This window comes from Convolutriloba macropyga, chromosome 7 (genome assembly GCF_964194025.1).
Source record: "Convolutriloba macropyga chromosome 7, txConMacr16.3, whole genome shotgun sequence".
Taxonomy (NCBI): Eukaryota; Metazoa; Xenacoelomorpha; order Acoela; family Convolutidae; genus Convolutriloba; species Convolutriloba macropyga.
Genome location: NC_134474.1, coordinates 12,355,729 through 12,381,126, shown reverse-complemented (window position 1 = coordinate 12,381,126; position 25,398 = coordinate 12,355,729). Strand labels below are relative to the sequence as shown.

The 25,398-nt window shown below is 36.8% G+C and overlaps 1 protein-coding gene across 1 annotated transcript in view; it reads right to left on the bottom strand.

Annotated features, from left to right (window-relative positions):
* The window catches only part of LOC142342940 (uncharacterized), a 74,900-nt gene that overhangs the window by 12,520 nt on the left and 36,982 nt on the right, over window positions 1-25,398 (bottom strand). Inside the window, exon 4 of the mRNA XM_075394619.1 lies at window positions 16,876-17,020. Coding sequence (XP_075250734.1) covers window positions 16,876-17,020 — 145 coding nt within the window. The remainder of the gene's footprint in view (window positions 1-16,875; window positions 17,021-25,398) is intronic.

Genomic DNA, 25,398 nt, shown 5'->3' with positions numbered 1-25,398 from the left:
TGTTCGGGACAATTCTGCAATGCTGCTCGGAGCAGTCTAGAGAGTAAAATTGAAAGCCCCCAAAAAATCCTTGATGCACACCTGGAGAGTCTCCGCAAGGGAAGTCAAGTGAAGCCTCACATCTAATCGTGTCTGATTATTTTATGAGTTATGGTGTTTAACTTTGAGAACATGCTCGAAGAGCACCGAAAATTGGTGATTTGCAACCAAGCTCACCACTGTACATAGCAGTTAGATTAACTACTTCAAGTCCTCAATCAGAAGGGGTAGTTCTAAGTTGTTAAAAACGAAGAGGACTGGCATGATCCGATTAAAAAACGGCTATCCAGAAGAGCAGTCGTGCATGATCGGTTTTCAATTTTCAAGGTTGAGCGATAGTAAAGAAACAAGAAACCTGAAAAGAGACAATTATTTCTCAATGATATTGACTTTCAGCGCGTTTTTCCAATTTGAAAGAAACGAAGCACATGCAAACTGAGCTATTTCCACTGGTTGACGGCACTCATAAAATGTGTAACTTTCCATTACTCAGCAATACAAGTATGAATGAACGATATTAAGCAGTGGAGAAGCAACGTTTATGTTATGAATGTGTAGCGCAAGGACATGCAATCAAAGATTGTAGAGTAAATGCGTGCTGTATAAAAGGATGTTAAAAGGGAAACAACTAATCGTTACGCTCAAAAACCAAAGTACAAGGTCAGTAACGCAGCCGACGTAAGCCCATCGACTATCAACTAGAGTAACAAAAGTACGAGTTTCTTTCGAATAAATCCTGTCTCAACATAGAGCTCTGTCAACATGCTGAAAACTTATGCTTTTCTCGATAATGGGTCGATAGTTACAATCATCGACAAAGTGTGCAGGAGAAGTTACAAGGTCGCAGCACCGATGTTACGCTCAGTGTGGACGCCAAAAGCGAACCAATTCTCAGCCGAAAATCAACCCACAAAATCAAAAATTGACTGGCGTTATAAGAATTGAAGAAAAAGATAGAAACTTATTTATTCGAGTGAGAAACATTTCTTTTTGACAGATATAACTTTGTGTCTCAGAGAAACAAAAATGTGCTAAATTGCTGAACAAATTTGAAAGCACTCGGGGAAAAACTGTCAAAACCATTACTTTCTTATTCGCGAAGAAGTGGTCAGAAGCAGTAATCTTAAATTTTTTACTGGGAAAAATTAGATAGAACTTTCAAGAGAAAAAGCCTTCAGTGGATTGATCTGAACATAAATACTTTTTCAAAAAATGATAAGAAACTTGAATCTACGGTCAATCAAACTGAAAAAAAAACTGGAACAAAAGTTTCAAAATGAAAGCATGATATTTGCATTCAAAAATTTTGCCAATGATCCTTTAGGACAAAAATCACATATCGTAGCCTGCCTTTTTTTAATGTTACTAATCACAAATATGCAAACAAAAGAGGGCAAAAAAAATTTTGCGCCCAATCATTCAAATCATCGACATGATTCACTCAATATCAAATCCGATGAAACTGAACGATTGGATTTTCACAGAGGCACAATTTGTTTTGGCTCCAGACGGATTGCAATTCCTAGTTGTGTTGGCGCCACAACTGAACGAAGCAAGAGCCATTAGAAAATATCATTGAAGTATACAATAAATTTTAAAATCTAGAATTTGTAAAAAAAATTAATTCGAAGAATTCGAAAACGAAACATTTTACAAGTTGCGACAAACAATTCATACTCTTTTCCATTTTTCGGAAAAACGTGGAGCGACCACGGCTTCAGCGCATAATTATTGTTGACCCTAGGCTATCCATGGATCCGAAAAGTTATCCATGGATCCAATACACTCAACCACATTTATTGCAATTCCATTTAAATGGCGCAAAAACAATCATAATTTAACTCTTTATTGTCACTTTCTTGATGTTTTTTGGCGCTTTTACATGGTTTTAACGTAATGCCTCGCAAGTACCACCATTGCCTGACGTACCACCATTGTGATGTACCAAAGTCCTCATATCCGTAACCTGGTATTTACCTGGTAATTAATGACATTAATCACATACTTAATACACCGATCAGTGCTGAGTAAACAAAATGGTACACATGCTTTTTGAAAATATTATTTGGTTTGAAAAAACTGTTTGAGTTGTGTACGAGACTGATACAAAGAACAGTTTGAGACTGATACAAAGAACAATTGGCTCTCGTTTTGGCTGTAATTTTGCTCCTAAAAAAAATTTCTTTCGTGTTAGGTTTGTCAAGATAATCCAATATCGAACACTTCAGTGCTCAATTGAATACAGTTTATCGCTACGGATAATTTTAAACATCAATCAGCAAAAATTTAAGTCGCTTTGAACGACCGAGCGGCTAATAGTTTTGCCGATCTCATTTGTCAAAAGGAATAGAGCAAATAATCACTCCTGAGTAAAACTGGAGAACCAGGCTGTGATGCTTTGCTTGCTCTGAGATTTTTGATCAGCTTCACCAATCTTAAAGATATCTATTTGGATTTCTTACAATAGGCTTAACACAACAATCAGCGAGCTCAGACACGATAAACTGCGTCAGTGTCTAATCGGACGAACAGCAATAAAAGTTTCTCTTTACAAAAAAAGAGAACTTGTTAATCCAAAAAATCAGAACAAAAAATCAAAAACTTGTTAAAACTTGACAAAATCAAAGATATAGCAGGGCATAAAAACAGACGCAAATTTCTCATTACTGTCCTTACTATAACAAAATTTGCTTTTACATTTTCCCAATATAGAGTTACCCAATCAACTATTTTAACAAGGTAATGCTCAAATAGACCGCTGAAAATAGCAGACTTTACAGCTATCAATTTGAATTACTGCCCGCAGGTTGGTGGCAGAGTAAATCAGCGCTGAATCAGTATAGCGACATTCTGTTTTTTAGGCCGGCCAGTACTCGGTTCATGTCCCAATTTACACTGGCCAGTCTTGATTTTGGAGTAAAATTTACTTCATGAAAAAAAATGATCAGCTTAACTCCCGCCAACATGGTTTGATTTATATGCGATTCGAACTTCTGCGTGGGTACTTGTAAATTTTATCTCAACATGTAACCACTAAGCTAAATGGGCTTTGTGGTAATTGCTGACTAACTAGCTTATATGTAAGTAGTTTGTATTCTACTATAGTAATAACCCTTTATATGCTACAAAAGTATGACATTACTCTGCTCAGACTTAATTTTGGTGTATGAGTAATTTTCAGACTTTAGATATTTTGAGAAATTTTATGAAAATATTCTGGAGATGCAATGTATCAAAACTGAAATAAGTTTTTACACTTGAAATGTGCTGGTTCAGGACTGAAATGCTCTGCATCTCAAGTCCGGGCGCATAGCCAACTAAACAAATATCCAGAAACGTCTCAGTCTTGCTACTCAAACAAACTCAGCTGTGATATGACGTGCACTTACATATTCAAAACAGATTTGTATTCATGTATAGAGATGGCAGCTGATTTTGATTAAACAATTTACTATTCTCTAAACAAACAGAAAAAATATTGCTTCCTCGTTGGCATCCCTTAGCTACTGAAGGGGTGAACTGATCACATTGAAAAAGACTGAAGATTTCCAAAAATATTTTTTAGCAGAATTAAGAATCAACTCGAGGGAACCTCTTTTTCAACTTGAAGAAAAATTGTTCGGACTAATGATAAGACAGTTGTTTCACTCAATTTAGCCACAAACTGCATTTAACATTACAAATGACGATTAACGAAGATCAAAAAAGAGTCAGGTGGATAATCTTTTGTTTGAAACTCAACAAAATTCGGAAATGATTCAATCGGGTTAGAGCAACTAGCAAAAAGCAAACAAAAGACATTTAACGCAGATTAAAGGCGATCGATGCTAACTTTTTAAAATTCAGTCGCAGTTTTTAGGGAAAATTTGATCCTTTTTTGATTAGAAATATAGTTTATGTTCTGATTAAGAAACACTTAATACAAACAAGAACAAAAATCTGGGACGAGTACAACTTGAAGACGATGTAGGACACCTTTTTTTTTCATTTTTTGCAACAAGTAGAATAAATTTATTACCATATGTTTAAATTTACTTAAAACAAACAATAATTCAAAACAATAAACCCCAGCAATTGATGCAATTTTTTGTCCGGATACAACAACAGTACGACTAAAAGATGGTACGACATAAGTTCACCAGTACGCTTTAATCTACTTTTTCTTGCAAAACTGTTTTGGATCTGAAATGTGACGCGTTTCTGCTAGAGGTTCGTAATTGTTTCTTGCCCAACGTCGAAAAACTTTGCAAACAAATAGAGCCATAAGTTCATAGCTGCTAAGTTGATCTCCAATCAAAGGCAGTATAAGCGTGTGCGTTTGAGCAAATGCGTATTGATGATTGCACCACAATGCAAAAAGCTTACACTAAAAAAACTCGAACATATTTGTCATCATCCATAGCACAAAATCCGGCAAGAAAACCACAAAAACCTGCAAAACGACCGACATTGCGATACATGCATGCTGATCCTATAATTAAATTGAGATATATTGTCGAAAGTTACGAATAGGAATGGTTGCAACAAACTATTTCAAAAATGAAACTCAATATTCATGCAAGAACTCGCCATGATTCAATCTACGCAAAGCCTCTAATCAGGAAATTTATAAGAGTACAATAACAAATGTACAATGAAAAATATAATTTACAATTAGATTTATTAAACGAAAGCTTGATTGGTAGGCAAAACCAAAAAAAATGTACATATTAGTTTCATTATGCTCAGTCTCGACGTACCACTCTAATTAGAAGAAAGTCGGAAAAAAATTAGCAAACTTACAGGAGAGATTCGAAGGCTAATAGTTAGCGCTACAGAAATTAAACACAAGGAAGTAGCTGAGAATACGAGTTGTATTTATTCGATACATTCCAATGTGTCAAGCGCGCTTCGAGTTCAATTAGCAACAAAGCTAGAAAAATTCAACCTGTCAGCGGCCGAATTAAAAACAGCCATATTAAATCTCCAAAAAAAAACATTTCAATGCTGCTATAAAACGTAAGAAAAGAAGTCCATCACGGACCATGACAACAAAATGACAACAGAATCAAACTTTTGCCATAAACTACGCCGTCTGAAGAATCACTTCAGACAATAAATAAACGTCAACGTTTTGTAAGCATCAACCAGCTCTTGGGAATCATTGATAACCTCATCAAAATACCCGTCAAAATTTCACGAGGAACAGTCATTATCAAAAAAGAAACTCTTGAACTCTGTTCTATTAAACTTGGATGGATAAAACAAGCTTTAAAATCTGTCCTCTTTCTAAAACTATGATAACCATTAGAAAAGTATTAAATCTTCTCTTAGTTGTCTGGCCACCAAAAATCAATGGTTATCCATCGTATCATAAGGGGAAAAGGTACACTAGAATTATCATGAAGTTTTTTCAGATTGTATTAATTGTAGATCTTCTTTTTACAATTTACACTCTGTTACGTTTCAATTCCCGAATTACATTTCATGATTTAAATTATAGTTGGCTATTTCTGTTGGGAATATCTGTGTATTTAAAAATTGTATAAGTTCTCTTTGAACTAATGTTTGATTTGTTAATCCACCTAAATTTACAACTCCTTCACATTTTTTGCTTTTTAATTGCTAAGAAACTCAGTGAAACTTCACTTGAGATAGTTCTGGTAGCGTAGAAAGAGAGAGACAAATCTGTAATGCGCAACATAAAATACAATGGGAACTCAATTGTAGAAAATTGACGGAGTTGAGTCAGGAGTTCAAAAGGTCCACAGACTATTTAGACTGAATGCGATCAAAAATGTGTTTTTTTAAATGTTTGATCTCGCATCAAAAAGAGAAAAAAAAATCCCGTTTAAAAACATCATCTTGAAGCGATAAAAGAATTCACGACAAATTTTTTTGAGAGTTTATAGAACTCTCCGCCAAGAGGCCTGGAAATATCTTTTTAAAGAGGTATGTTCCCAGGTTGACCACCATGCAGCGATCTTAGATACCATATCAAAGTCATATACGGAGTGTATGGCTTCTTAGATACTATATCCAAGACCAAGCAAAAGATTAAAAGTACTCTAAAACGAAGGGTTTTGGCTTGCTATACAAAGCTCTAGAAGCATTATTGCATTTGGATACGGCATTAGAAATTTCTTTTCAATGACTTCTTAGATACCATATCTAGGATTCTACAGTTTTATGGCCCATATAAGACCATAAATTCAAAAAAATTGGAATCGGTTTTTCCCGTTGAAATTTGTTAGTTGGTGCTGAAAATGGGTTTGGTTAAATATAAAATCTGTATGTAGCAGTTTTCTGGAAACCAGTTTTGTTAGGGTTTCTTAGATAACATATAACATATAACTTTTATGGCCAACCCAACATAATAAAACTTTTTTTGTAAAACATCTTTTTTGACACAAAAATGTTTTTAACAACGTCCTATTCGGGTTTCAGACAAAAAATTGGAGATTTAAAAAATATATTTGAAAAAAAAGTTTATGGTGTCTTGGGTACCATTTCCAAGACCATACACTTTTATGGCCCATCCGAGATCTTAAAATTTGTTTGTGCAACATCTTTTTTGACATAAAAATGTTTTTAACAACGTCCTATGCCGATCGATTGCGCTGAAACTTGAGAAGAAATGAAAATGGCCTTAAAGTTAAAAAGATGGGACCAACAAAGCTTGCGGAGATAGAGGAAAGCTTCAGAGAAAATTTGTTGCCGCCTCCAGCAAGAAAACGTGGCCTCATTGATTTTACACAAAACTTGAACATTGAAAATTTGTACCTTTGCTTCGATTTTATGAAAGTCGAAGTTAGGAACACAATTTTTCAATAAAGAAAATAAATGATCTCTGTCGGCGCCACTTCGAATCAGCTAGAAAAGCCATCAGAAAACAAGAAATAACGTGTGAAACTAAAAAACCTTGAAAATTGTCAAAACTCAAAAATGGTCAAAACTGAAAATCTTACAAGTCGGGAACAAAAAAATCTGTACACCCCCCCCCCGATTTTTGGAAGGCAAAACCCGAGCAAACCGAGGTTATGGCACAAGGTTATGGTTACCTCTAAACTACTCATGGACCCAACGAACGCTATTGCATCATACCCACAAGTGTTGCTATTAGCACTTATATGGTGCAAAATTGGCATTTTTCGATATTTTGTTATTTATTGTTTAATTTCTTAGTTGTTTATTTTATGATATTTTAGATGACCATTAAAGGTCAAATACCGTACATTCGAGGCATTCACAGCCACTTAATAACCATCTGTGCTTATGTCAACAAAAGTAAATATTGCAGTAATATGACATTTACTATGTAAACAATGACCTAAACCATTTTCTTGATTAACCAATCAGAAACAAGTAGTGATGATGTTATAATTGATAAATATTTGATTATTTACTTCAACCCAATTGTTTGATTATTGAAACCGTATTGTATTTAAAACCATTAGAAACTGTTACCAAGAGCAGTTCGCTCTCAGATTGACTAAAATTTGATTCTTTAATAACTTTAGTATATTTGCTAAGTTTTGCTAAATCTTAAGACCTTGCGAGTTCTATGTTAGTTCAGCTTACTTGAGGAGAAGTTACCAACAATATTAGTTACTGGCTGAAGCCTTACAAACTTCAGCACGAGATTGAACATATACTATCACTAAGGATTTTCTTAACTTCAATCAACAAAATTAAAGATACAGTCCATTAATACGTCCGAGCGACTAATTTTTTCGACGAGATTGTTTGTCAATCGAATCTTGTGAAGAACCAGGCCGGGGTAAAACTCGAGAACCAGGCTATGATATATGGGTTCCGCTGAGATTCTTGAGCAGCCGCAACATTTGGTCTGCCGACATGGACAACAACAACAACAGTGTCACGAACAGAAACGAATCTTCTATTCGACCTGGTGGACCAAAACACAACCAGCAACAAAGGCCAGCAAAAGTCCCAAGAGACACTGGAAGACAGCTGATTGGAAGGCGAGTGGTCAACTCAAGACGTTATAGAAAGAGCAAGCTGGCCTACTCAAGTCCCTCTCCAGACACCTCAACGAGCTAGAAGGCTACCTGACACAAAACAAAACAAAGACGGCCGAAGGTACTTATCTATGTTTCTTCGAGACGTACGACAACTTGGAAGACAACCGACAATAGCAGATGTTACTAATAAAACCAAAGTATTTTGAAAACTTTGACAATGACACCAAGCGTATGTTAGAAGAAAAGAGTAAAGTTTTGCGATGGGTAGTTGACAAAGTACTAGATCGCCGAGACATTGAAGATTGTCGCACAGTAGTCGTCAACTACTGGAAAGATACATTGCGAGCGTACAAATTATTGGAAGATTCTGTTCCAATAAAGAACGAATTGTTAAAACTCGAAAAGAAATTGAAAGCAGAAAATTTAAGCGCCTCCGAAAAACAGATACTGTGTAATCAGGCGGAACAGTTATTAGAAAAGCTAGATGAAATTTGCGCAGAATCTCTTCGAATAATGAAGACAGAAGCTTGTCCTCAAGGGTTTGCGAATTACAGTAATGATAGAAATTACTATCAAGACCTGATCAAGCAGTACAGGCTCAGCAAGGATTGTGGAAATGAAACATCATTAGTGTCATCCACATCGACAAAGACCCAAATGAAACTGTAACTCATACTTGAAATGGAGCACTAGAAAACGCTGAGGAGAACGTCGAGGTCTCTTCCAGTCATTCTGCTACACAAGGAAGCAGAAGACAACCAAATATCGCAAACTCGCGATCATCGAGAAGTCGACAGATCGAAGAAATGGAGCTCAAAACCTGAGAGCTAAGAAAGAAACAGAGCAACAACTGCGAGAGCGGCAGTTGGAGTTAAAGCAGGAGCGGGAAGAAATAGAACTCCGTCGCCAGTAAGAAGAATTACGATTACAATAGTAACAACTACAACAGCAGCAAGAAGAGAGAAGAGTTACGTTTACAACAGCAACAACAGCAACAAGAACAAGAGTTACGTCTAAAGATGAAACAAAAAAAGACGAACTGTGTCTTCGACAGCATGAGCGAGCCCTTGAAAACAAAAGAAAGAAAGCAGAGGAAGACGAAGAACAAAGACGTCTGAAACTTGAGCCGACCAAAGGAAGCTCAAGACCATCTGAATCAGTGGCAGATGAGATAGAAAGTTTTGGATCAAAACGAAATCACGAAGGAACAGCCGGGTGGGCAGAATCAGTGGCTCAGCCGGGTGGGCAGAAATAGTCTGTCCCTAGACGGCCACTATCTTCAAATGTTGTTATCGTCCCTCCAACGAATATCACACAGGACAGAGTTGACAAACGTTTCAGCACCTACCCGAAAACTCTCCAGCATTTCCAACCGGGTGAAGGAATTTTCTCAACGCAACTGACTCATTTACCAACCAGTGCCAAGCAGTGGTGCTAGTAGCTTGCCGAAACTAAAACTGACTGAGTTTTCAGGAGACCCCTTGGAATGGCCAGAATGGTCAGGTCTATTTGATGTTGTTTTTCTTCAAAAGCCAATCAGCGATACGGAAAAGATGCGATACCTGAAGACCAGTCTCACGGGTCAAGCGAAAGCAGCAATATCGTGAATGGGATTCAGCTCACAATCATACTATCATGCTTGGTATATACTCTGTGAGAAGTATGGCAGATCAGATGTCATTGTCTATGCTCAATTCAGGAAAATACATACTCATCCTCCTATTTGGCCCGACGATTCCACGAGCATCGTCAAGTTTGCAAATGTGGTTAGAAATGTGGTTAACACCTCGACTCAACTTGGATACACATCAGACCTAAAAGCCGACGCAGGGCTAAGTTGAACAAAGAGACAACTTTCTCCGCCACTGAGAGAACAGTGGTTGCAGCATATGCAAAATCGTCGACTACTGAGAGGCAACCTGATTATTTTCAAACAGTGGCTTGCCTCCAAAACTGTAATTCATGAGAACTTGTTAGCACAGACAAACTCGTCGTTTGACAGAAACAAATTTCAAAGCCGTTATAAACCGAAGACGATTACCTTTGCTTCAAACGCTGAAGAGTCAAGCAAACCCAAGAGTTTTGAATGTCCCTTCAAGGGCGGACAACACCCCGTTTGGATTTTGTGAAAAGTTCAGATCGATGAAAGTAAATGAACGACGAGAGCAAGTCCGGAAACTCCGACTGCGTTGAGACCAGGTCACATGTCGAAGGACTGCAAAAGCAGGACATGCAGTGTACCCAGCTGCGGAGGGCGACACAACAGGCTTTTGCACAGCGACCTACCTAAGAAGGAAACTACAAACAGTGTCTCAGATGCTACAACGGCAGTAGCAACTAACATCACCCTAGAAGGAACTAACATCACCCAGTGGTGCGAATCAAGCTGACAAACAGAGACTTAAGCCTAAATGTACTAGCGATGTGTGATTCGGGATCCTCAATCTCATTTGTGGACAAATCAGTGGTGTCAAAACTCCAACTCCACGGCCGAAAAGCAGCTCTATCAGTAGCAGGGATCCATGGATCACAGGATGTAAAGACTGAAATAGTGCCGATAGCTGTTTCAGCGCATGAGAAGTCTCGACCATTGACAACAGTGCAGTTCTAAGTACACGAAAAACTGAAATTGGGTCACCAGATTGTGGAGCTGCAAGAGTTGAAAGACCGTTACTCACATTTGAGGAACTTGCCAAAACAGAACTACAATCTAAACGAGGTTCAAGTGATTCTTGGACAGGATTGTTACGACACTCATCACCCTTTTGAGTTCAAGAAGTCGGAAGACAAAACTGCACCATGGGCAGTGAAACCAAAGATTGGTTGGGCCTTAAGTGGACCCCTAACAGCGAAGCAAGCAGCAACTTTTGCGACCACAGCAACATCAATTGCAGATGACAAATTGGCAAACCAGTCGAGTAGGTGGTGGGATATCGAGTCCTACGCCTCAAACTGCAATGTCACAGGTCGTTCGAAAGACGAACAACGAGCGATCAAGACGTTGGAACAAACTACCAGATTCAACGGTGAAAGATACGAAGTTGAATTTCTGTGGCGAGAGGAAGAATTGAAGTTGCCGAACCACTTCTACTCTGCAATGGGGCAGCTCAAGTCCCTAGAACGACGCCTACAGAAAAACGAAACGGTACGAAAGCGCTATCAGGAAACCATTGACACGGATCTCACTGCTGGATACCTTCGGAAAGTTTATCAAACAGAACACAATGAAAATCGAAACAGGCTACAATGGTATTTGCCACATCATCCCGTCATGAAACCGCACAAACCCGAAAAAGTCAGAAGAGTGTGCAACGCAGCAGCAAAGTACCAAGCTGTAGCCCTGAACGACGAACTTCTATCTGGACCAGATCTGCTGCGGAGTCTGATCGGGATTATTTTTCGCTTCCGAGAACACCAAATAGCTTTAACAGCCGAAATAGAAGCAAGGTTTCTTCGAGTTGCTGTCCCAAACGATGACTGCCGATGTTTACGATTTCTCTGGAGAGAAGATCCAGTGCGGAGAATAGAATTCTTTGAGTACACACGACATGTTTTTGGAGCGAAGAGCTCGCCGACTTGTGCAAATTACGCCTTGCACCAAGTGGCGAAAGATAATGCAGTCAACGACGAAAGTCTCGTCAGAACGGTTCAGCGAAACTTCTACATAGACGATTTCCTAAAGTTAGTCAGAACCCCTTAAGAAGCAATCGAAATCTACCACAAAGTCAGAGACGTTCTCATCAAAGGTGGATTCAATTTGACGAGAGGGATAACAAGTGACGATGAAGTCAAGTCACAGATCCCAGAGACAGACAGGTCAACAAAATTTGTGAAGACTTTCGAAGCAGAACCACAACCATCTTCAGTCCGAGGACTCAACTGGAATGTGGACACAGACAGTCTCATTGTCTGTCGTGGAACTGAGCAAGAAGTTCCAGCAAAAATAGCTCAGAGAATTGTCCTATCGTTTGTCTCAGCAGTGTTCGACCCGCTTGGAATATGTTCACCCTTCACCATACGGATGCGATTTCTACTCAAAAGAATTTGGGCAGCAATGGGACAATCATGGGACAAAGAGTTGTCAGCAGAACACTCAAAACTGTTCAGTGATTGGTGCTCTGAGTTGAGAGAAATAAGAACGATGTCAATAAACCGACATTATTTTGAAAACGGATGCACAAACCTGAGACTTCACATCTTTACCGATGCATCAGAGGAAGCAATCTGCATTGTTGCATATCTGCAAGATGAAGCAACGCTAAAACTGACATATGTAATAGGGAAATGTCGTGTGGCACCCATCAGAACATGACGATGCCGAGGTTAGAACTCCAAGCCCTAATTTTCGGATTTCGTCTCAGAAAGCAGATTCGAAACAAGCGTGATGTCAAAATTGACAAAATCTTTCTTTGGACCGATTCATCAGTATTCCTACAGTGCCTACAGGCAGCGCACAAGAAACATTAAGTGTTAGTTGCGAACAGAGCAGCGGAAATACTGGAAAACTTATCGATGGATCAATGGAGACACATCAAAGGTGTCAAAAACCCTGCCGACATCTGAACCCGAGGAATGTCCATCGAAGGTCTCAAGGATTCTGTATGGCTAACCGAGCCGGCATGGCTCCAGGCAGATGAAGGAAAGTGGCCAAAGCCATGGCGTCAAGTGATCGAATTTGAAGCTGAGCAAGCTACCAGTACTGTAGCCGCAGTAAATAAACTATTTGACTGGAGACGATACAGTACCTTCAACCGAATTAGAAACTTCATTGCCTACTGCATGCAGTTCAAGACGAAGCACAGGGGTACCCTCAAAGCAGACGAAATTCATGAAGCAGAGCAAATACTGTTTCCATTTGTTCAAAGCTTCCCGAATGTTTCGAAGTCGATAGCAAACAGCAGAGAAATCTCCAAAACATTAAACATCGCCAAATTGTCAACAGTCATAGAAGAAGATGGAACAATTAGAGTAAAAGACCGACTGAAGCATTCAAACCTTGATTACAATGCAAAACACCCAATATTATTAACCGCGAAACATCCAGTTGTACAACTTCTGTTGGAGAGAGCGCATCAAGAGAACCTACATGTGGGCACAGAATACGTGAGAAACTTGCTCCAACAAGAAAACTGGATCATCGGGCTGAGTAAAGCATTAAGAAAAATCAGGTCAGGATGTATCAAATGCAGACACAGGAACACCAATCCAATTCACCCACCGATGGCGGATCTACCCCGAGAACGACTTGATGAACATGTGTTCCCATTCACCCATACTGGAGTCGACTAATTCGGACCCTTTGAAGTCAAACTCCTACAACGTACCTTGAACAGATGGTGCTGCCTCTTCACTTGCCTGACAACCAGAGCAGTACACATCGAAGTCGCACAGTCATTGGACACCGAGTCATGTCTAGCTGCAGTGACAAGATTCATTGCAAGACGTGGCTACCTGAACACCATAATCAGTGACAACGGAAGAAATTTCGTTGGAGCAGCCAATGAGCTGAAAGCATTCATGAACGAGTGGGTCAAAGCTAAGATTGAGAGTGACTTAGCAGAGAAAAAGATTGCCTGGAAATTCAATCCTCCCGGAGCTCCTCACTTTGGTGGAATCTAGGAAAGCAAGGTTCAAAATTGCAAGAAAGTCATGATTGCAATCCTGGACAACAGAAGCCTCACCAAGGAGGTGCTCAGCACAACAGTGTGTCTTGTAGAGCAGACTCTCAACGCAAGACCCCTGACAGCAGTAAGTGACGACCCTGACGATTTGACAGGGCTCACCCCAAATCATTTCTTGGCAGGACAAGAGAACGGTGTGCACCGTTCATGCCATCCAGTGAACGCTATCATGATCTGAGAAAATCTTTCAAAATGGCTCAAGCATATGCCGACATGATCTGGAAAAAATGGACTTGTGAATATCATCCACAATGGAACCAGAGATCGAAGTGGTCAAAAGAACATGTGCGAAACCTGACAGAAGGCGAGTTAGTATGGCTAGTAGATGACTCTGTGAAACGCTGTGAGTACAAACGTGGACCAATCATTGAGATATTCACTGGAAACGACGTAGTTGTGAGATCAGCGAGAGTCAAAATGGCACATGGCCAGTCGTGAAGGTAGCGCCAGTATTCTACGATGGTGTTTCCGAGATCGAAAACAGGGCAGGCGATGTTGGCGCCACTTCAAATCAGCTAGGAAAGCCATCAGAAAGCAAGAAAAAACGTTTCAAACAAAAAAAAACCTTGAAATTTGTCAAATCTCAAAAATGATCAAAAGTGTAAATTTTACAAGTTGGGACCGAAAATCTGTACATCCCCCCCCCGATTTTTGGAAGGCAAAACCCGAGCAACCCAAGGTTATGACATACGGTTAGGGTTACCTCTAAACTACTCATGGACCCAACGAACGTTATTACATCGTACCATAAGTATGGCTATTAGCACTTATTTGGTGCAAAATTGACGTTTTTAGAAATTTTGTTATTTATTGTTAAATTTATTAAGTTGTTTATTTTATGATACTTTAGATGACCAAAAAAGGTCAAATACCGTACATTCGAGGCATTAACAGCCAAGTAACGACAACCTGTGCTTATGTCAACAGAAGTAAATATTGCAGTAATTTGACATTTACCATGTAAACAATGACCTAAATCTTTTTCATGATTAACCAATCAGAGACAAGTAGCGATGATGTTATAAATGATAAATGTTTATCTACTTTATGATTATTTACTTTATCTCAATTGTTTGAATAGTGAAACCGTATTGTATTTAGAACCATTAAATACTGTTACCAAGAGCAGTTCGCTCTCAGATTGACTAAAATTTGATTCTTTAACAACTTTAGTCTTTTTGCCAAGTTTTGCTAAATCTTAAGACCTTGCGAAATCTATGTTAGTTCAGCTTACTTGACGAGAAGTTAGCAACAATACTAGCTACAGGCTGAAAGTTACAAACATCCGTACGAGTTTGAACATAGACTATCACTAAGGATTTTCTTAACTTCAATCAACAAAATTAAAGTTACAGTCCTTTAATACGTCCGAGCGACTAATTATTTCGACGAGATCGTTAGTGAATCGAACCCTGTGAAGAACCAGGCCGGCGAAAAACTCGAGAACCAGGCTGTGCTTTATCGGTTCCGCTGACATTCTTGAGCAGCCGCAACAATCTCTTTGGTTTTTTTTTCAGCTATTGGTTTCAACAAAAGACGCGTTTTTGAAGATTAATTGTTTCCCTAAAATCAATATCTGCTTTTTTCGTTATGACACTTTTATATGGTTTCTTAGATAACATATCGAAGACCGTAAAGCTTTCTTAGAAACCATATCCAAGATCATACAATTTAACATTTTTTTAATGGATTGAAAAGCCTTCATTTAGTTGCAGTATTTTTGGCAATTTTCCTGAATCTTAGAAACCATATGAAAGTTCATTTATGGTGTATTATATACCAAATCAAAAACCATAGTGATCTCTTAGCAACCATATTCAAGATCATACAACTTAAGATTTGTGATAATAGATTGAAAAGCCTTAGTTTAATTGCAGTGTTTTTGGCAATTTTCCTGAATCTTAGAAACCATATCCGAGTTCATATATGTATCTTATATACAATATCCAAGACCATAGTGATTTCTTAGAAACCATATCCAAAATCATAAAATTTAACATTTGTGATAATGGATTGAAAAACCTTCAGTTGGTGTTTAACATTTTTGCTGAATCTTAGAAACCATAACCAAGATCAAATATGGTGTCTTAAGTTCTATATTTAAGACCATTATGGCTTCCTGGATACCATATCCAAGACCATAAAATGTTCCATCGGTTGGAAAACCATCAAAAACGTGTTGCCCTGTCTAAACTACAAATTTCATGTAAAGTCTTGAAAATCATACCAAAGATAATTTATGGCTTCTTAGAAACCATAGCAAGATCATGCACGAAATTTTGCTTAGACTTGGAAGGAACCATACATGGTCTTAGATATGGTATCTAATAAGGGTCATCCCGGGTTTTAATCTCAAAGAAGCCAAGAAAAAGGAAACGTTTAAGCAATTTGATAGTAGTTTGTAGAAACTAGCCAAACTTTTTTAAATCGCTTGAAAGCGATGGTTAGAGTCATGATTATCTTAAATATGTTAGATGAAGAAACTCACAGAGTACAGATAAGCGACACAGTGAAAACTCAACGCGTAGTAAACATAGCAAAACAAAAGAAATGGGCAGCAGAAGCAGCAACAACTAACTGTAGGTAAATCGAATGCGTCAGCAATTCCTAACTTGGTCGAACAGCTCTCGGCGCAAACTAAATAAGACTCTAACTGAAAACAAATGAGGGTGCAGGCGTGAAAAACCAATGCGGAGTATGTGGCCAACTGTGTTGGAAAGAAATTCAATCATTGTGGACTGTTGAACAATTTAATATCATCATTTTTTGTCACTTTATTATGCGTAGGCCCATTGTTCAACATATAATGGTTTGTGTAGTTCTTGGCAAGCTCATTCTGCATCTCTCGTAGTGCTACCAAGCCTTGACAAAACTTCTCGGCGAGGTACTATAGAAAAACTACTCTGATATTTTTTATGCGTCCACTGAAAAGTAATTAAAAGTACTTACATACACACTGTGCGGAGCTCCTCACGTACCTCGCCGGGAGACTTGTCAAGGTTTGTTAATACCACGAGATGCTTTGAAAGAACTTGTCAAGAACAGTGCATACCATTACAAGTGCAAAAAAAAACGAAAAGAAACACGCATGCAGCCAAAAAATATATTTTGCTCATTGGAAAGTGAATCAGTTTTGAGTTGGACAACAATAGAATAGAGTGTAAATGATCAGCTAGTCAAACAAAACTAACAGCAGCTGTTCCATGGAATGTGAAGTGAATGTCAATTGAGTGTTCCGTCACCACTCTCAGATGGGACAATTCCACCAATCCACTTGGGTAGGTGGATTCACTTGTTAAGAGAGGAAACTGTGCGGGCACTCCGCAAAAAATTTGACTAAAACAAAACAAGGAACATTTTTTTCATTATAACTTAGAATGCAACGATACGTGGTCCTTAACTGGGGGATGCCTAACCTACTTGGGCCACAAACGGGAAAACATCCACAACTTCCCAGTATAAATATTGAAATTATTCAAAGCCACAATCAAACTTTTCACTATTAATGGCTATGAATATACACTTTGGACAAATGATTTACGTGACACCTATTAACTGATTCTTCCTTCTATACTTGTATGGGGGTGAACGTGAACAAAGCAAGTGCTTATCTATATATATTCAGCCAAATATTCAGTCAAATATGATCAAATCGAAGTACACTAAACAATATCTTTCATAATCCTTTAATGATCAGCATCTTCTCTTTAACAGAATTTTTCAATAGAAACTATGATCAATTAAAAAAATTTAGTGTTAAATGAAGCTTGTCCTCAAGCACACGGTTTTGCAGAGACAGGATACCTTACATCTTAGGTATGAACCACAGTCGACTTCAAATGGTCATCTTTCAAATTTTTGTAAGATTCCAGCAGAATCTTGCAGGACGATACATCGTCCTGCAAAATTTCCAGCCAAAAACTTGCAAGATCTTGCAGGCTAGCCAATTGTCTTGCAAAAATCTTGCAAGATAAGCGTTCGTTTTGCAATTATGCTAGAAATTGGCTCAAACACGAACAGAAACAGCCTAGCCATCGTCTAGCAAGATATTGAAAAACAACCATCGTCTAGCAAGATATTGAAAAACAACCATCGTCTAGCAAGATATTGAAAAACAACCATCGTCTAGCAAGATATTGAAAAACAACCATCGTCTAGCAAGATATTGAAAAAAAACCATCGTCTAGCAAGATATTGAAAAACAACCATCGTCTAGCAAGATATTGAAAAGCAACCATCGTCTAGCAAGATATTGAAAAACAACCATCGTCTAGCAAGATATTGAAAAACAACCATCGTCTAGCAAGATATTGAAAAACAACCATCGTCTAGCAAGATATTGAAAAACAACCATCGTCTAGCAAGATATTGAAAAACAACCATCGTCTAGCAAGATATTGAAAAACAACCATCGTCTAGCAAGATATTGAAAAACAACCATCGTCTAGCAAGATATTGAAAAAAAACCATCGTCTAGCAAGATATTGAAAAACAACCATCGTCTAGCAAGATATTGAAAAGCAACCATCGTCTAGCAAGATATTGAAAAACAACCATCGTCTAGCAAGATATTGAAAAACAACCATCGTCTAGCAAGATATTGAAAAACAACCATCGTCTAGCAAGATATTGAAAAACAACCATCGTCTAGCAAGATATTGAAAAACAACCATCGTCTAGCAAGATATTGAAAAACAACCATCGTCTAGCAAGATATTGAAAAACAACCATCGTCTAGCAAGATATTGAAAAACAACCATCGTCTAGCAAGATATTGAAAAGCAACCATCGTCTAGCAAGATATTGAAAAACAACCATCGTCTAGCAAGATATTGAAAAAAAACCATCGTCTAGCAAGATATTGAAAAACAACCATCGTCTAGCAAGATATTGAAAAACAACCATCGTCTAGCAAGATATTGAAAAACAACCATCGTCTAGCAAGATATTGAAAAACAACCATCGTCTAGCAAGATATTGAAAAACAACCATCGTCTAGCAAGATATTGAAAAACAACCATCGTCTAGCAAGATATTGAAAAACAACCATCGTCTAGCAAGATATTGAAAAACAACCATCGTCTAGCAAGATATTGAAAAACAACCATCGTCTAGCAAGATATTGAAAAACAACCATCGTCTAGCAAGATATTGAAAAACAACCATCGTCTAGCAAGATATTGAAAAACAACCATCGTCTAGCACGATATTGAAAAACAACCATCGTCTAGCAAGATATTGAAAAACAACCATCGTCTAGCAAGATATTGAAAAACAACCATCGTCTAGCAAGATATTGAAAAACAACCATCGTCTAGCAAGATATTGAAAAACAACCATCGTCTAGCAAGATATTGAAAAACAACCATCGTCTAGCAAGATATTGAAAAACAACCATCGTCTAGCAAGATATTGAAAAACAACCATCGTCTAGCAAGATATTGAAAAAAAAACCATCGTCTAGCGAGATATTGAAAAACAACCATCGTCTAGCAAGATATTGAAAAACAACCGTCGTCTAGCAAGATATTGAAAAACAACCATCGTCTAGCAAGATATTGAAAAACAACCATCGTCTAGCAAGATATTGAAAAACAACCATCGTCTAGCAAGATATTGAAAACAACCATCGTCTTGCGAGATCTTGAAAAACAACCATCGTCTAGCAAGATATTGAAAAACAACCATCGTCTAGCAAGATATTGAAAAACAACCATCTTCTAGCAAGATATTGAAAAACAACCATCGTCTAGCAAGATATTGAAAAACAACCATCGTCTAGCAAGATATTGAAAAACAACCATCGTCTAGCAAGATATTGAAAAACAACCATCGTCTAGCAAGATATTGAAAAACAACCATCGTCTAGCAAGATATTGAAAAACAACCATCGTCTAGCAAGATATTGAAAAACAACCATCGTCTAGCAAGATATTGAAAAACAACCATCGTCTAGCAAGATATTGAAAAACAACCATCGTCTAGCAAGATATTGAAAAACAACCATCGTCTAGCAAGATATTGAAAAACAACCATCGTCTAGCAAGATATTGAAAAACAACCATCTTCTAGCAAGATATTGAAAAACAACCATCGTCTAGCAAGATATTGAAAAACAACCATCTTCTAGCAAGATATTGAAAAACAACCATCGTCTAGCAAGATATTGAAAAACAACCATCGTCTAGCAAGATATTGAAAAACAACCATCGTCTAGCAAGATATTGAAAAACAACCATCGTCTAGCAAGATATTGAAAAACAACCATCGTCTAGCAAGATATTGAAAAACAACCATCGTCTAGCAAGATATTGAAAAACAACCATCGTCTAGCAAGATATTGAAAAACAACCATCGTCTAGCAAGATATTGAAAAACAACCATCGTCTATCAAGATATTGAAAAACAACCATCGTCTAGCAAGATATTGAAAAACAACCATCGTCTAGCAAGATATTGAAAAACAACCATCGTCTTGCGAGATCTTGAAAGAAAACCGCTTTTGCAGGAATCGTGCAAGATCTTGCAAGGTAAGTGTCTAGTTTTGACTAGGTAAAACCATCCGGATTACTGTTTCCATTAAAAATCTCAATAAATTTCTTTGCTCGAATATCTCAACCCAAATAAATGAAAATAATAGGATCAAATACTGTTTGACTGCTCTAAAACGTGTATAAAACAGCGGTGATAATGGAATACTATTTGAGTCGGTCAGTCAAAAGCGCAATGGTCATAAGTAAACAAGAAAACAAGCTTCAAGTGCAGCTTTCGAGATTCAGATCAAACAGAAGTGCAGTTTCAAGACACTGATTTTTTAAAAAACTAAATGAAATAAAAAAACTGAGAAACAATATTTTCAAAACTTAGTAAATTTATTTGAATAAACGTCAGTCAAAGTAACGTATTCGAGAAGTTATTGCGTGCGCATTTATTCAGTCAAACCTTAGTCAAAATTAGTAAACAATTGCTAACTTGGTCACAATTCCCTTGACGCCAACTATTTAAGATCCGAATTCAACAAAAAAAATGAGAATGAAGACGCAAATATGCAATGCAGAATATTTGGCCAACGGTATTGGAAATATGCTTCTATTGCCAAATATCTGAGGATGAATTAATTAAAAAGTTGTGCTCTAACAATGTTTGGTCCCTTTAAAAATTTGTTTTGTTCAATATTTATGATTATCTGAAACTCGATGGCAATGTAAAAAATTAAAAGTTATAATGTAATGTTTTTTTTAAATCTGTCAGTCGAAAAAACAATTATCATAACAAACAAGCTTCAAATGCAACTTTGATTGTCAGATCAATCAAAATGGCAATTCCAAGACAAAAAAATTGTTGAAAAACTTAATGAAAAGGAAAAATTGAAAAACGATGACACTTTTATGTCAAATTGTCGCAATTGTCTAGCTGACAATTACTCAGAATGAGATGCGCGACTCCAGCCATCTCTGACCAGACCATCCAGACCATAATCGGTTCTGATCATACAGACTTGAGACGCGCACTGGGGGTGCCAGACTGATTTGAAACGCGCAATGGGGGCGCCAGACCAACTTGAATAACGCACGCCCACTAGGGGTGCTATACTGACTTGAGTCACAAACTGGACATGCCAGACCAACGAGAGTCGCGTAATGAGATAACAGACTCACATTGGCATAAATAACAATTATGGGTGCTTCAGTAAAAAAAATATTAGTTTTAAACAAAGAAAAATTTTTACCTATAAAACGATTACCACAAAATAAGTTGTTAGCGTGATCTTTGAAGCTGATCAAGTGAAATAAAAAAGGTGTTCTTCGAAAAATTGTCACATCAGGAAAAAACTATCCCTTAATTTTTATGGGGCAGGCCTTTTTTCGGTGGGACCTCCTGGTCGTGAGTAAACTTTCCAGACTCTGCAAAAATTTCTGATCAGACAGTACAAACTCTGGAAAGGGTTCTCTTCAAACTATCCAGATCATATCACAAAAATTCACAGACCCCAGAATACGCTATTGATCATACTATTCAGACCGTAGGTTTTGCTACCAGGCCAAGCTATGTGCGGAAACCAAGTCGGTCAGGTCAGGGCTTGGATCGACCACCTCATTAATTTTGTGTAAAAAGTGATTGGAACAGCTGTTTTGCTTAGAATAGCTTCCAAGAGTTCATTTGTTCCAAGATTTATGAAGTAATTTAAAAAACTATAAAACCCTAATCAATTTTTTGGCTCTTAATTGTTATAACTTACGCTGAGTTAATCTTTCACTGGATTGGATAAATCTACTATGTCATCATTTTTGACTCCCACATGTTTGTTTATTCCGAGAAATGAATATCTTCTGCGAAGTCAAGAAGAACAATTCAGAATGCAGATTAACAATTGTTTGGGTACAGTCTGAATTTAATTAAAAAATACATTTTTGCCCCAATTGATCTTTGAGAACTGCGTTAATTGATCAATTTTTCGCGTTCATCATTTTTTTCACAAAATTTTCAAATTTTTGAGTAAGTCTCTACAAAACCAGGTAAGAAAAGTCTAGGTTCATTATGCTAATATTTGTTACTGACAGCATAACAATGGAAAAAAACAGCAATAAAAAGAAGGAGCATTATATCTTCCCCACCAATTTCACCGCCATTCACCTCTCTTTGGGCCACTAATTGGGTTTACCTAGTAAGAACTGAAAACAAGAGTTATAGCCCAATTGGCAGAATAGGTAAAACGAAACCTGTAGCCGAGTGAAATTTTGAGAAGAAGTGGAAACCAACATAGAATTTTCAGAATCAAAACAAGCGTCAGAAAAGGATTTTTATCATAGAAGATATAGAAGTATTACAGAAGTTCCAGAAATAAAAAATAGAATATAACTAGAAATAGAAGATTCCACAATGTTGACTTTTTTTGTGACATCTCTATGAACGAAAAGAATTGTTTTCTTTTTTCAAGGATTACAAAACTGATAAAAACAAGTTGATTAAAAACCTTTAAAAAACAATTGGCTAAGAAGCTTAAAAAAGATTAGATTTAAAATTTTATGTTCTGCCTCAACTTCTCGTCTGCTCTTTTACGGGACAACTTGAGAGCATAATTTTAGATAATTTTAAGCCTCTTTTTACCAAACAAGCACAAGCGAAACTTTTCCAGAAGTTTGGCTTGTGCTTGTTTGGTAAAAAGAGGCTTAAAATTATCTAAAATTTTGCTGTCAAGTTGTCCCGTAAAGGAGCAGACGAGAAGTTGAGGCAGAACATAAAATTTTAAATCTAATCTTTTTTAAGCTTCTTGGCCAATTGTTTTTTAAAGGTTTTTTTAAAGTGAAGACAAAAGCCCCAATTATCTGTTTTCGGTAGAATCTTTTCTGATGTTGCAATAAGTTGTTGTTCGCAATCTGTTGACACATTTATTGTACAATAATTAGAGTTATCGGTTGTATACTTTCATAGAGTTGCATCCAACAAACCCCCCCCCCAAAAAAAAATGTTTTTTCTTCAATTTTTGTTTTTATAAATTTACAGAGGGGCACCGATGTGATTTTTTTTATTTTTAAAGATTTTCTTGAAGCTATTCAAGTGTTTTTGGATCTTAAAGTTTTTCCTCTTTAGAATATTCAGCGTCGATAGTTGGCATTGTGAGAGAAGAATTCTGTTTCAAGTAATTGAAAACTTGAAGCAAATACTTAGTTTTAGCAAAAAAAATAGCCTAACACAAACGCCGATGCTGATCGCCCAAGTTAAGGTGCGCGTAAATGCAGCAACCTATGCAGACAAATTTTAGCTATGATCAAATTTCGCCTCGTTTATGGTCAGATTTACGGACGAGTTGTTTTTTGGTAGTTTGTACCTGGTTTTTTGAACAGGCTCACTCAGACCAAATTCAACCATCATAAAAATTAAGCTTATTTTAAACAGTATTGCTCCTTAAGTACTCGTTTTAAGGTGTGAGAATGGCCATGACCATGTATTTTAAACCCACTCAACCTCCGTGAGATCTTTTTTTTTCTTAACCTAAAGCTCACCTAAATCTGGGTAGCAAAAGAACATTCGAATTTTTTCACAATTTCTGCGATGAACGATTGAATTGTTTTTTAAAAAAAATGGGGTTTGATAATTAGACATTTTCTCCTTTAATAGATCGTCTTTTTGCTGTTTTTTTTTTCATTTTAGCATAATTACCCATAACCAGCAACAAGGAGAATATCACCGAACAAGATGACATTCCTGGTAGCTAATATTGGCAGCGAATTCTGGTAAAGATGGCACTGCAAAAATTTACAAATACAACCCAAAACCAAATGACTATATTAGAATCGGCGACAAGATAGAAGGATAAGAATCAATAACACTTGTCACTAGTATTCGCACACTACAAAATGCGAAAAAACCTGCTACCTATATATCAAAATTTGGGGTTGTCAAACTTTTTTGCTCTCGCTAGATTTTCTGATCTTAGAACATCTCAAAACAAATGTATATATACATATACGTATACATTTACATATATATATATATATATATATATATATATATATATATATATATATATATCTATGTATATATATATATTTATATATATATATATATATGTGTGTGTGTGTGTATATGTATATATATATATATATATATATATATATATATATATATATTTATATATACTCGAGTAAATGTCTCCGGGGCAAGACAAGATGGTTATCTAGTAAGATTTGCGAAATTTTTTGCAAAGTTAATTCTCTTGTAAGATGAATGGTTATCTTGTAATATTATTTCAGTTTAATTTCGGTAGAGCTGCCTTCTTGTTGGTTCAATTGTCTGATTTATTCTTCATTTGTTGTATTAGAAACTACAAAAAAATTTGAACATAATTGGGTAATTTTTATGACTTTGTTTATTTTTTTCACGCAAGTTAACAAAATCAATTTTTTCCCGTTAATAGTTTTAAAATAAACTTTTGATTTATTGCCACATAAATGCAATTTAGCTCGCATTACCAAAAACGTTAATAAAATCATTATACTGTTCACAATATTACTTTTTTTGCCTGTTCAAAAAGCTTTTCCTGCGACAAAAAGCTTAATTAATAGTTGTTAAGTTTGATATATTTGACAAATTACTGTTTCTTAGCATCTAAGATGGGCACCAATACCCTTAGCGTAGAACTTTATGCACGCAACAAAAGTTACGGAATCTAAATCATTGCTCAGTAATGTTATGGAAAGTCAAAAAAAAATACTACAAAAAACATCAAAAATCAACGAATGTAGATTGAAGATGGAGGGACTAATAAAATGATTTAAAAAATCAATTTTTTAAGATGATTTTGTATAATTTCTAATAATTATTAAATTATTTGTAGATCCAAATATTGCAACCTTTGATCGTATTTTATTTCAAGTTGAGTTCTTAAGTGTAGATTTCTAGGATTTAAGACCAACGGACACCATATAAGATTTTTTTTGAAACGAAAGGTTGTCTTGTTGATTCGTTTAGGTCATACGTTTTTCTTGTAGGCTTCTTCTAAGGCAAACGGTTATCTTTTAAAATTAGTTTAAAACGAATGCTTATCTTGTAGGATCTTGTAAGGCGATTGGCTATCTATTATGATTCTTGTAGGACAAATGTTTATCTTGTAAGATTTTGCCCGAAAATCTAGTAAGACGATGCATCCTCCTGTAAGGATCTGTCAGAGTCGTGTAGGATCTTACAAGATAACCATTTGGAGTTGTCCCGGA